The sequence below is a fragment of the Limulus polyphemus genome, unplaced genomic scaffold (genome assembly GCF_000517525.1).
Source record: "Limulus polyphemus unplaced genomic scaffold, Limulus_polyphemus-2.1.2 Scaffold533, whole genome shotgun sequence".
Taxonomy (NCBI): domain Eukaryota; kingdom Metazoa; phylum Arthropoda; class Merostomata; order Xiphosura; family Limulidae; genus Limulus; species Limulus polyphemus.
The window spans coordinates 333,033-346,264 of NW_013666143.1; the positions used below are offsets into that span (position 1 = coordinate 333,033).

At 34.8% G+C, this 13,232-nt stretch overlaps 1 protein-coding gene across 1 annotated transcript in view; it reads left to right on the plus strand.

Moving 5' to 3' along the window:
* Positions 1-10,772, plus strand: part of LOC106458926 (DNA-binding protein D-ETS-4-like) — a 12,543-nt gene extending 1,771 nt beyond the window's left edge. Inside the window, exons 2-5 of the mRNA XM_013918494.2 lie at positions 780-1,368; positions 4,669-4,866; positions 5,486-5,794; positions 7,636-10,772. Of these exons, the coding sequence (XP_013773948.1) occupies positions 780-1,368; positions 4,669-4,866; positions 5,486-5,794; positions 7,636-7,970 (1,431 nt within the window). The 3' untranslated portion in view covers positions 7,971-10,772. The remainder of the gene's footprint in view (positions 1-779; positions 1,369-4,668; positions 4,867-5,485; positions 5,795-7,635) is intronic.
* The last annotated feature ends 2,460 nt before the right edge of the window (positions 10,773-13,232 follow it).

Below are 13,232 nucleotides of genomic sequence, written 5' to 3' on the forward strand. Positions count from 1 at the left end.
AGGGATTGTGTGATATTTATTGATAGCTACTACTCTATGTAGTTCTAACTTATTAAATATAGCCCCCCCCCCCCTACAAGTGGCAAAGTGTACTTTCAACACTAAGGAATTAAAGTAAATTGTGACACAAGTTAAAGAAATCTGTAAGGACGTTGAACGTATCGATAGTCGTTGACTGCTACACAAGCTTTAGAAGTAAAGCGACATTAGTTCAAAACTCTGTATACAGTGGACTAAAAATCTGTAAGATTAGTAAAATAAATTTATGTTTTAATATTTATCAATGTGTTGATAGATAGATAAATAAGTAATTTTATGTCAGTCTAGTTTGGTTAAATTTAAAATTTACTAAAAGTTGCTTACTAATTTCAGCATTTGAAATTTTTATTGTCACATGCTTGAAAAACAACAACACCTAAATTCCTGTACGGTCTGTTTTCACTTACAAATGTGGCTTAACACGAGTATGACTGTGAATTAATACTGACATTCTTCAGAAGACGTCTGTGTGGTATCCTGAGTTAACCCAAAAGGATTATATTTTGTGTTCTTTAAGAAACCCTGATAAAACAAACACGCGTTTAGAGAGCTGAACTTAAATTATCAGTTTTTATTAATATGTTTTGTAGCTACTGGACAGTTTTACATTATTAATACATTTTGTGGTAATTGGACATAATTTACGTTTTTTGTTAAGTTTTATAGCTAATGGACAGTTTTGCGTGTTTTTTTTTCAAAATGTTTTATAGCTAATGGACAATGATTTTTGTTTCCTTAAGAGACCACAGTTGGTCCCTAGTCCTAGCCACGGAGCTTCTGACGTCGGCAGTCCTCCATCCTTAGAACATTATTGTATGTCCGACCTGGATGTCTGGCTAAGAGACGGGGAAGTCCCGAAACAAGAGCCCAAGAAAACAAAATTCAATACAAAGCAGTGCTCAGACACGAATAATATGCTGGAACCCAGGCTTCCCTCATATGGCAGCCCCCTTGCAGGCTCTAATGTTGAGGGACCTACGAAACAAAATAGAACGGCTTCTTCATGTCAGTGGTCAGTTAACGTAAGCATACCTTCTCCAGCCACTTCGTTCAGTTCCGTTTCTGCCGAGAGCCCAACACTTTATGAATCATCGGCACCATCATCCATTCAAACGAAAGATCCAACCAACCTACAGATTCCACCCATTTCTCCAGGACAAATCAAACGTGAACTACCAGACTTCGAGTCTTATGGAGTGAAGGCTGAAGACGAGATCGCCAGTTCCTGTCAGTTATCCCAAGAGAAGATTCAACAAGTCCACTCTTTAGCTATGGAACAGGTCTCTCGTGACATAGATCTTGCCTGTAAAGCGCTCGGCATATCACGTGGTAAGTCGACCCTTTAATGTCTGTGTCATTAATAACTTTCGATCAGAGCAAGCTACCTACTGAGAAGCGAAACTAAAATTCAACCTGGTCATGAGTATGGTTTCAATGCCGAAATCCGTCGAAATATTAGGAAAACCAATAAGCCTAAAAATTATTACAAAAACAGGAAATTAGTAATAAGTGTTAAAATATCACTAGACGGTGACTGTGGCGCGATCTAACATCTTGTGCTGATTCCTTTAGGCTTGTATTCTTACACTAATTCGACCTTTTGTAAAGCCGTTTACGGAAACATGACCACATGGTTGTTGCTATTTATCCTTGTAGGTGAAAACTACATATCCAAATATATCATTGTGGTTGACTTAGAAAATAATGACGTTAGTATAATGTCAACTTTATTCTTCTAGAATTCATTAGAACACTTTATTCTCTTTACGAAGAGTTGTTCAAAGCTCTTCCCATCCAACACTGCTCCAGATTTTAGCCGAGCTGTATATGTAAGGTCACGATGGGTGAAGAGGTCATTGAACCTTTGACTCGTCTAATAGCCTTCGCCACCCATATGGAACTGAAAACTACTTTCTCACCGCTTATTAGGGTTTATTATGATTAGTGAATTACGATCAATTAATTTTCATGGTAAAATATTCTTAACCAAAGTACTGTTAAACGATTTAACACGATCTATTAAGATCATAAACTGATTTTGACTTGATGGATAAGGACCTTGTTGGATTATAAGATAGATAAACTGATTTTAACAACAAGAGATTATTTAGTTGTTAAAAGGCTGTTCTTTCACACTCACGTTTGAGGGAGGTAAAAATTGAAATTTACCATTCATTTTTTCAAATAATCTATTCTCTTCTTAACATCTTGTAAAGTCTCAACTTTCACAACTGCTGATGGCAATTCATCACGTAAGCTAATCACCCTGTTAGAAATGTAACAAAGGCTCAGTCACTGTTTCTCTCAATCCAATTAGTAATGTTTGTTTTCCCTACAATCCAATTAACTAGTTTTTCGCCAACTTCTACTGATGTAATTTGCTTAGCTAATCTTTTGTGTGGCATCTTATCAAAAGCTTTTTCAAAATGTAAGTGCCTCAAGTCCACATCTTTTCCTTTGTCCACATCAAAAACAACATCCTCGAAGAAAGTTAACAGATTAGTAAGACAAGATTTCGCGTTGGTGAATCCATGTTGGCGTTCATTTATAATATTCTATTTCACTAAATTATTTTACAATAAGTTTACCCCTAACAGAAGTAACTATAAAACAGGACATCAGCACCTGACTTAACAAAATGAAAGACTCAGATATCTTATTTCTTTAAAACCCTGTGGAATATCTGTGTGTTCCTTTTTATGTTTTCAATCTCTGTTTTTCTACTTACTACCAAGATATTAATATCTACATGATTCGGTTCAATTCTAATACTTCCCACAGATTGTCAAGGGATAATGCTTATATCTCTTTATGTGTTTTCAAGGTTAAAATTTTGTCATGTTGAACATGAATGATTAGATTGTAAACTGATTTTGTGTTTTATTGACGGATAATGACTTTGTCATGTTGAACATGAATGATTAGATTGTAAACTGATTTTGTGTTTTATTGACGGATAATGACTGTCATGTTGAACATGAATGATTAGATTGTAAACTGACTTTGTGTTTTATTGACAGAAAATGACTTTGTCATGTTGAAAATGAATAATTAGATAGTAACCTGATTTTGTGTTTTATTGACGGATAATGACTTTGTCATGTTGAACATGAATAATTAGATTGTAAACTGATTTTGTGTTTTATTAACAGAAAATGATTTTGTCATGTTGAACATGAATAATTAGATAGTAACCTGATTTTGTGTTTTATTGACGGATAAAAGTAATATGATATAATTTCGATAAGTGGTAATCCACCACAAGGGATATTTTGTGTTTCTTAGTTAGTTCCAGATCATGATATTTCTTCAGATATCACGCACCAGCTAGCTACAACAGAGATGAAGTAGAACTTGTATTACAGAGTTAGTACTAGTAGGTCAAACAGTCATGATCAGTTATTAGTAAGCTGCGCCCGGGCTTCTGGCATTGTTTTTTAACATTGCACAATGATTAGCCTTAGCCTTTTCAGTATTCAATATTTGATTTATAGATGAACAGAAGCATCTCAGCTACTTGTATTATTTAAAACTAACTGTAAATCGCTTGAGTGATTCTTTAGGTTGATTAGACAGACTTGGAATGTTCACTATGGACGTTTTGTAGAAAACAATTCACAAAATACTGAAAAGTTTAAAGTATGTTATTAAGATTTGTGTTTATCATTACACTTAACAGTGTAACAACTTCTCCGGAAACATTTCAGAGTGCGTGAAATAATTATGTATCTAAAGCTATTAATATTCATCTACCATGTCGATGTAAGTACTCCTGTAGGATATAATTGAAATACTTGCAATTAATAAAGACAAAAGCAATAAAATATAGCATGTTTAATTACATTTGTTTAACTTCCCATAAATAAAAATGTAGCATATTCAGTTACGTGTGTTTCATGTCTGAAAATATAAAGGGGGAATATAACATGTTCAGTTACGTGTGTTTCATGTTTCTGTAAGTATAAAGGGGGAATATAACATGTTCAGTTACGTGTGTTTCATGTTTCTCTAAATATAAAGGGGGAATATAACATGTTCAGTTACGTGTGTTTCATGTCTGAAAATATAAAGGGGGAATATAACATGTTCAGTAGATTGTTGTATAACGTACATGATAAATTAAGTACATGTACTTGACGTGATACGATCGTTTATACAAAATATGTGGATTAACACTATCGGTTAAATATTCTCTATTTTTAGACAACAAGAACTTAATTCCTCAATAAATTGCAAACAGTTACAATGTTTTTTTCTTTTCATCTTATATTTTTATTAGTCTTTATTTTCTCATACAGCTGTTATCTTTTGTCTTCCCACAGCTCAAAAAGTAATTTATTTTCTTTCAAAAATGAGTTTTTCGGATATCTATGCAAAGTTACACGAGGGCTATGTGCGCTATTCAGCCCTAATTTTGATCCGATAAGCTAAAGAGAAGACAGATCGTGAACACCCAACACCAACTATTTGGCTACTCCAATTGAGTAGTGGGATTTGGCCGTTTTATACCCACGTTCCTAAAGTATGGACCCACGGATTCATAGACTGGCACGCTCTGTCTACTTGTTTAGGGTAGCGAGATTTTTATAATAGGTTAAATAATTCCATATATATATTTATATTTTCCAGATCCCATGAAATGGTCAGCTGAAAACGTCCGAGCATGGTTTTTATGGACTTTAAAACAATATAATCTTCCTGCTGATCTAATTGGCTATTTCAAAATGAACGGATCTTTGCTATGCGCCCTGACAGAGGGGGACTTCCGTCGTAGGGCACAACAAGGTGGAGACATTCTCTATGCTCAGTTAGACATATGGAAAATAGGTGGGTGGAACTAAAAGATTCAGTATTTTAAAACTTCAGTTACTTAACCAGACCCCATTAGTTTTTCAAACTGTTTATACACTGAATTTTTTGTGAGTCCATTAATTTTATAAATTGCTGGTTGGATCCCTTACGTATTTTGCATACGTAAAACTGACTCATTTCATCGAACATATTTAGTCATTTCTTTACACTGTGTGATGTAACAGGTAAGAAAATAAAATCATTCAATATAATACAATATGTGAACTTCACTTGCATAACAAGGTGGTAATTCGAGGGTTAACTTGCATTTCCTTATTTCAAAAATACGTCTTAATGATGATGATTCAGCAGCCAAATGTATTAAAAAATTTCGCAGTCTTCCAACAACTTTTGTTGACTGTTACAGTTTAAACATTGGAAAACTAACAGGTCTAAAATTTATTATAGAAACAAGTTAACAGCAGGTGTTTTATTTTCCACATTCCTCTTAATTTGTTTTTTCTGCTCGAAGTCAGTTCAGTGTTGTATTACAGTTATGTTATTATATACTTGTGTATTTGTAGCCCAAGGCAGAACAACAGATAATTTAGCTAACTCTCAATGTTTGGATCATGTTTTGTTAATCCTCCTACAGCGGCCAACATGAGGAAAAACGGACAGAATTCTAGTATGTCGCCATTAAGAGCAGAAGAGAGTTTTCTGGACATCAACGGTCTTCTGAACTTGTGGTCAACAAGTTCGATCTCGACAGCTAGTTCAGCGTCCACTCGTGCCAACTTTATCAGCACTATGGTGGACAGAACACAGAGCCGATCTGCTCCAGCTGGATCTGGAGCTAGGAAACATAGAACTAGCGGTGCTGATAGTACTATTAATATGGCAACAGAAAGACTTCCAGTTCTTGTGAATAACAACTATGCTAACGACGGTTTGGAGAGCGAAGGTGAGGAATTTCAATGTAATGTTAGATTTGGACAGCGAAGATTAGGGATTTTAATGTATTGTAAGATTTGAACAGCGAATATTAGGCATTTTAATGTACAGTTAGATTTGGACAGCGAAGATTAGGGATTTTAATCTATTGTAAGATCTGAACAGCGAATATTAAGGATCTTAATATATTGCTAGATTTGGACAGCAAATATTAGGGATTTTGATGTACTGTTAGATTTGGACAGCAAATATTAGGGATTTTGATGTACTGTTAGATTTGGACAGCGTAGATTAGGAATTTTAATGAGTTGTTAGATACGGACAGCGAAGATTAGAGATTTTAATATGTAGTTGGAATTCCTATATTTTCCGTGATCATTTTAACTCAGATTAGCCCTGCTGGCATAGTTTTTTTTTTCTTCAGAAACTGTACATTATTGATGTTTGGTAAATTTCATAGGAATCTTTCCCTAAATCCTGTACAAACAATCTATAATTCCTTCTGTTGTGGGATTTCATGAATTACCCTGCGCTTGCACGATATGTAGGACTAGTGTTTGCTAACTCTTGGCTTGTCCCAGGCGTTCACATTGAAACCTTACGTTGGAATGTTGCACAGCCTTAGGCACGATCTTGTTGCTTGGTGGTATATTTGAACTCATGTAGTGGTGGGATGAAAACTACTGCGAAGATTGCCGTCTGTACTCGTACATAGACCTACAAGGAATGAAATGAACAGTTTCGCCTTCGACCAGTACTTTTGGCATTAGTGAGTAGTGGGTTTTCATGACAGGGTTGTTCTTGATTTTTGTTCAGATAGCAGATTTGTATCTTAGCAACGCAGAGATTAGTAGTGTTGATAATGTAGTATTAGCTAGAATTGAAAAGTTATGAACAGTGGCTTGTCTATTTCCCACAGCGACACACAATTACCAGACTACTATAACATTATTATGAACATTCAGATAATTAAGCATTCAGAGTTAATTGTTTGCCACGATCCGGGGAAACCTGCGGTACCACTCATGGCGCAGCAGGTGTCCTCAAAAATTCAGCAAGGTTAGAAAATGACAACATAATACAATATAACTCCCATATGATGTCATGAATTTGTTCGCGAACAATGTGAAGAACTCTCTTGTTGTCACTTTAAACTGGTTATATAGCTCGTGTGTTGTTGTTGACTGGTTTAACGTGGTTTGTACGTTGCTGTTTGATAGTTTAAACGTGGTTTGTGTGTTGCTGAAGTGTAATTCCATATTGCTCTTAAACGTAGGTTGGGTGAAGCTAAGTCGAGTATGACTTAGTTTTCAGACAAACATTTTGGACTTTGTATATTTATCATGATGCAGGTTAAACAAGATGGGTGTGTAAGGTAACTCTTAGCTTTTATCTAGCATGACCTGGTTGTTGTAGAGCGCTCGACTTACAACCAGTGGGACACGAGATCGAATCCCATCAATGAACATGCTCGATCTTCCAGCCACGAGGACATTATAACATTACGATCACTCCCACTATTCGTTGCTAAAAAGTAACCCAAGAGTAAGCAGTGAGTGGTTTGACTAGCTGCCTTCCCTGTAGTCTTTCACTTTAAAATTGGGGACAGATATCTCTCGAGTAGCTTTGCGTGGAATTCAACAAATAAACAAATGTAGTTTTCAAAGGTGATTATTATATACAAGAATTAAGATATTTTTACATGGTTATTGTATGAGATCCAGTTTTATACAAGTCGAGTGATTTTGGTTAATTAGTTTAATAATTTACCATTATAATCCTCATTGTTCATTTAAATTATCACATTTAAGTTTCAGTTTTGGAAGATAAATGATCTTTTTATTCTTGCAGGTGAGATTAGTGAGGGCAATTGTGACGTAGATCACAGTGGTAGAATGACTAAACCTGGGTCACATATTCACTTGTGGCAGTTCCTAAAAGATCTTTTGAGTCAGCCCCAAATTTACGGGAGTTGTATCCGCTGGATGGATCGTACCAAAAGCGTTTTCAAAATAGAAGATTCGGTTCGAGTTGCCCGCCTCTGGGGTAAGCGGAAGAACAGACCGGCCATGAATTACGACAAGTTAAGCCGTTCTATACGTCAGTACTACAAAAAAGGTATAATGAAAAAAACTGAGCGTTCACAACGGCTGGTATACCAATTTTGTCATCCATACGGGCTGTGAACTAAGCCTAATGGCGGAAGGATAAAGCCTCGAGTGTAGTAGCATTTCGAGCTTGTCATCTGTTCAATAGTCGTCGATCATGTTCAGTTAAGAGTGGTATTGTACTTACCTAGCTGGTCTATGGATTGTAATATTATCCTTTTTTTTTACATATTTCATATATTATTGTTTATTGTATGTATATAATTAACATAACTGACCGTATGGGCTGGCCCCATAAACAAGAATGCATGTACTCTTTTAAGTGTTAGTGTGTAAGCACGCACACACACATTTCACTTGACATGAAACTGAAGAGGCTTACAGCAGTCATTAGCCATGAAGGTATAATTTTTGGCTAGTTGACAAAACTAGAAAATCCTGCTCATTAGTCTTGATTCTAAAGTTTAAAATGATTTGTAATAAATAATTGATAATTTATTTATACATAACTGCAAAAAAAAAAAAGACATTCGGTTTCTAACTAATATGCATAAGCCTTATCAGAAAATGTGTTCTTTGTTTAGATGGTGATTTTACCAGGAAGTTGGTTTTGCGTAATCACAGCTTTTTTCAGTGACTATGATGACCCTTTGTTGAACCCAACAGATATTGTTGGGATCCTAGGCGGTTTGACGTCACTGGTGAAGTTTTTCCCGTATATCAATGATATATATATAGCGGTATGTTCTAAGAACAGACTGTATTAGAGTTGTTCTTGTGTGAATCAGTTGCGGTTCTGGAGCGTAATGTTTAACTTTGCTGTTATTTAAGCTTACAATAATGCTTACAGGCTTCACGAACGCAACGTTTTTACTACTCTGCAACGTAAGGCGGAGGTAAAAAGTATTTTTCCAAGTCTGGCATTTTTTTCTTTGATTCTGACACATTTCATTCCTTTGACAGTGGAAAACACATTTCGAAGGAGGTGATGACGACTATTATATTGATGTAACCCTTCTAGATGAAGGAACAAAATTACTACAATGATCAGCACATATATCGACATGTGTGCTATTACTTGTACAGCTTGGTTTGGGGATACTTTATGGTTCTGGTTTTGTTTATTACTGGGTTACATATCTGATGTCCAACACAAAGGACTTTTTGTTGAATGTTATTATACTAAATCGTTAGACTTCTGGTTATTAGGAATAAATTATATGGATAACATACTATAATGTTAGACTAGTGTTTGAAACATCTTAAAACCTTTCCGTGAATAACTGTACATTTGTTGAAGAAAAGAAAGGAATAAATTGGTATTTACCCATAGAGACACTTATTTTTCTTGATAAAAAGGTATATATTTTCTGTATTTATTCAATATGATTATTATTGTGGTTTTGATTTCTATTGATACTGCTCCTTTGTAGTTCAGTGGTAAACTTGAGGACTTTCAACGCTAAAATTAGGGGTTCTTGCCCTGCAGTGATCACTACGCAGATAGCTCAATGTGTAGCTTTGCGCTGAACAACTAACTATTGATACGCGGTTCATACACCGAAAATGGACGAAGCATTAGAAACCAAAAGGCCTAAAATGTGTACAAAAAAATCACGTAAACAATAGTTTTTTCACATTCCTCCTCTATTGTAGGATATGGCGAAGTTAAGCTAAAAGAAAAAACAAAAAACATCTGCAGTTTACGTGATTTTTATTAAAACTTTTGGGCCTATTGATACATGTTCCGGTACTCGGGTGTTGTTCTCTTACGTTTTAATTTTTTGTGGGTCTTAAACTAGTAACTTCTGTTCATAAACTGGCATGGGTAATTTTCTCATGATTGTGATATCTGTGTTATAATTATAAAATACATTTTTTGAGGCCTAAGCCCAGAGAAGAGCATGTAATAATTGCTATAAAAATGTTACATTTGTTAAAGCTGTATTGATGGCAAATTAAAGCCCGCATCTTTAACTTAACACTTATCGTGGGATTGAAAAGTAATAGGTGTTTTTATATTCTCTCCTATTTGTAGAAGTTTTCATAAAATTTCCCTTCTTACTATTGTTAATAAAAGAAAACTTTTATCTAAATGCATTACAACACAAACCCTTATTTATGTTGGTTTTGGGTTTCAAATTGAAAAACTGTTTATTTTGTAATACTCACCATCGATAATCAATTTTCTGTTTAAATAATTGCTAATATAAATCATTTAAAAATTTGATTTCTAATACGATTTTTTTTTCTGTGTAAAGCTACACGAGCCATCAGCGCTGTGTCCTCGGCTGAGAATCGAACCAAGGATTAGCACATCTGGTGGACATAAAAAATTAACCCGTAATTAACCTAATTCGATGTAATAAAACTAATTTTAGCGATTAGATAAATGTTTTTGTTTTCAAGTATAAAATTCAAACTGACATTCCGAATTAACACGATAATTTCCCTGTTAAATATATTAATTATACCGTAATAATGTTGTACGTACATTTGATGTGTACGAATATAGTGACAGTTGTACTTCATTCTCTTGTAAAGAATGTGTATATAAGAAAGATGTTCGGAAGAAGTAAGTGCACGAAAAGAAAATAATTAATCATATACGAGTATGAAACGTTTTTAGAAGATTTGAAACGACACATACCAGAAGTGTAAATACTGTAGAATTCTTGTCGCTGAGATCAGGCCAGGCTAGTTTTTAAAATGGCGGCTTATCAACTTGGCATGATGCCAAGTTTATAGACGTGTGTTGAAAGCAGTGTTATTTTTCTTTTTTTGTGTGTACGTGCATTTCAAGGCCTATACTTGTATTCTACACCAGCGTTAGATAAATGCAGACAAACGCAAACCTGCAAATGTTTACCTTATTTTAAACTGTAGAACAAATGATAAAAGACGCACACTTTTTTCTTGAATAAAATAGTTCTTAGAATTCAAATCGTAATAATGTTTCTGGAAAGACAATAAAACCTAAAAGTTAGTTGTGATTCAAATGTTTATTTGGTTCTTGATATTGTGTTGAAAGAGATAAGCTAACACTCTGAGTTTTGTTTTCATATTTATGTTTTAAATTTCGATACGAAAGTAGAAAAATTGATCTTTTTTTTGTTATATACATGAAGAGAAAGCTATAGTCACAATCAGATAATAATTTTTAGTTAGTTTGCACTAATGAAAAATTCACGAACGATTACGACTTTAGAGTGACCCCACTGGTTAGTTCTAATTACAGACTTTCCTCGCTGAAATCCTGGGTTCGATTCCTTGTAGTGGAAAGAGCGCATGTAGCCCATTATGCAGCTTTGCGCTAAAAAAGTCTAGGGACATTTGTCTCACCCATGTTATTTTGTAATGTAGATAAATAACAATAAATTATTTTATTATACCATACACAATATTATTCCATGTAGAAGATCGTGTTACACCAAGTCATGAAAAATACAGTGTGGTTTTTAAGCCATGTTGCTTAATGGCTTAAGCTACGAACTTCTTACACAGCCACTGGAAACAATTACTTACTTCTTCTTACTCACCCAGACAGACAGAGTCAGCGGGGTAAAATCTCGTTACTCAGTTGAAATGAACCGTTTTAATTTCTTTAAAGTAAATTTGTCTCAGAGATAGAAGCACAGGCGAAAACAACAAGCGTACGTACCACAGGAAAAGAGTTGACTACCAACAATACCAAGCGCTTCATAAGGATCTACAGCCAACAATAACAGTCTCGTCATAAATAAGGGTCTACAGCCAACAATAACTGTCTCGTTACAAATAAGGATCTACAGCCAACAATAACTGTCTCGTTACAAATAAGGGTCTACAGCCAACAATAACAGTCTAGTCACAAAGGAATGTCTACAGCCAACAATAACAGTCTCGTCACAAATAAGGATCTACAGCCAACAATAACAGTCTCGTCACAAATAAGGATCTACAGCCAACAATCAGTCTCGTCACAAAGGAATGTCTACAGCCAACAATAACAGTCTCGTCACAAATAAGGATCTACAGCCAACAATAACAGTCTCGTCATAAATAAGGGTCTACACCCAACAATAACAGTATCGTCACAAATAAGGATCTACAGCCAACAACAGTCTCGTCACAAAGGAATGTCTACAGCCAAGAATAACAGTCTCGTCATAAATAAGGGTCTACAGCCAATAACAGTCTCGTCACAAAGGAATGTCTACAGCCAACAATAAACAGTCTCGTCACAAATAAGGATCTACAGCCAACAATAACAGTCTCGTCACAAATAAGGATCTACAGCCAACAATAACAGACTCGTCAAATAAGGATCTATAGCGAAATACAGGCTAATCACAAATAAGGGTCTACAGCCAACAATAACAGCCTCGCCACAAATAAGGATCTACAGCCAACAATAACAGTTTCATCACAAATAAGGATATACAGCCAACAAGAGGCTCGTCATAAATGAGGGTCTACAGCCAACAACAACGTAGTAGTCAAGGATGGTTAGAAACACGTAAGTAAGGATGGTTAGAAACGTGGTAGGAGAAGATTATTAATTAAACAACATAAGGTAATGATTATTTAAAAACTATACAGGTAATACTTAAAATTAAAATTTTTTCCTAAAAATATTTTATACGTGGGGGTTTTTATTGGCTTCGAGGGGGGGGGAGCATTAAAATGGAAATAATCGTTAGTTTTCAAAACAGTTGAAATTATCAATTCAATATTCCAACCAAGTCAGTCGAGTTTGATAAAGCAGAGCGTGACTTTATGAGACTGTGAGTGGCGAAGCGAAGAAGGAGAGCAGCTAACTGTATTTACATGTTTTCCAAAGGTGAGTACTTGTTTATATATGCAGGTGTTTTTTAAAGATGGTGACTAGAGGAAGGTGAATACGTGTCTATATTTGTATATTTTCGAAAGGTGTGTGTAGTAGTAGAATTATTCCACAAAAACGTAAATATCTATATATACATTTTCATATTCAAGCACAATTAAATTAATTTATCTACAAAACTAAAATTATCAAGTAACAAAAAAAAAAGACGTTTTGGTTTCCCAGGGAGATACAAACTTCATCACTTTTTTAATGTTTTCTTTTACGATTCGAGATTACTTGTTACAGTTTTCAATTTTATGAAAACACTAGTTTCTAAAAATGTTACCATCCAGACTCTGTAAACATTGATAAATTGAATTTGAAATCAATTAAGTTCGGACAAATTATGATCAAGGTTTGATCTTAAGACTTGTAAGTTATGACGTCATCAGAACAACGTACAGGTAAATTCGGTGACGAGGAACCCACTTTGAGACTAATAATGGCTGGAGACGGCTTGAATGGGTAATGAA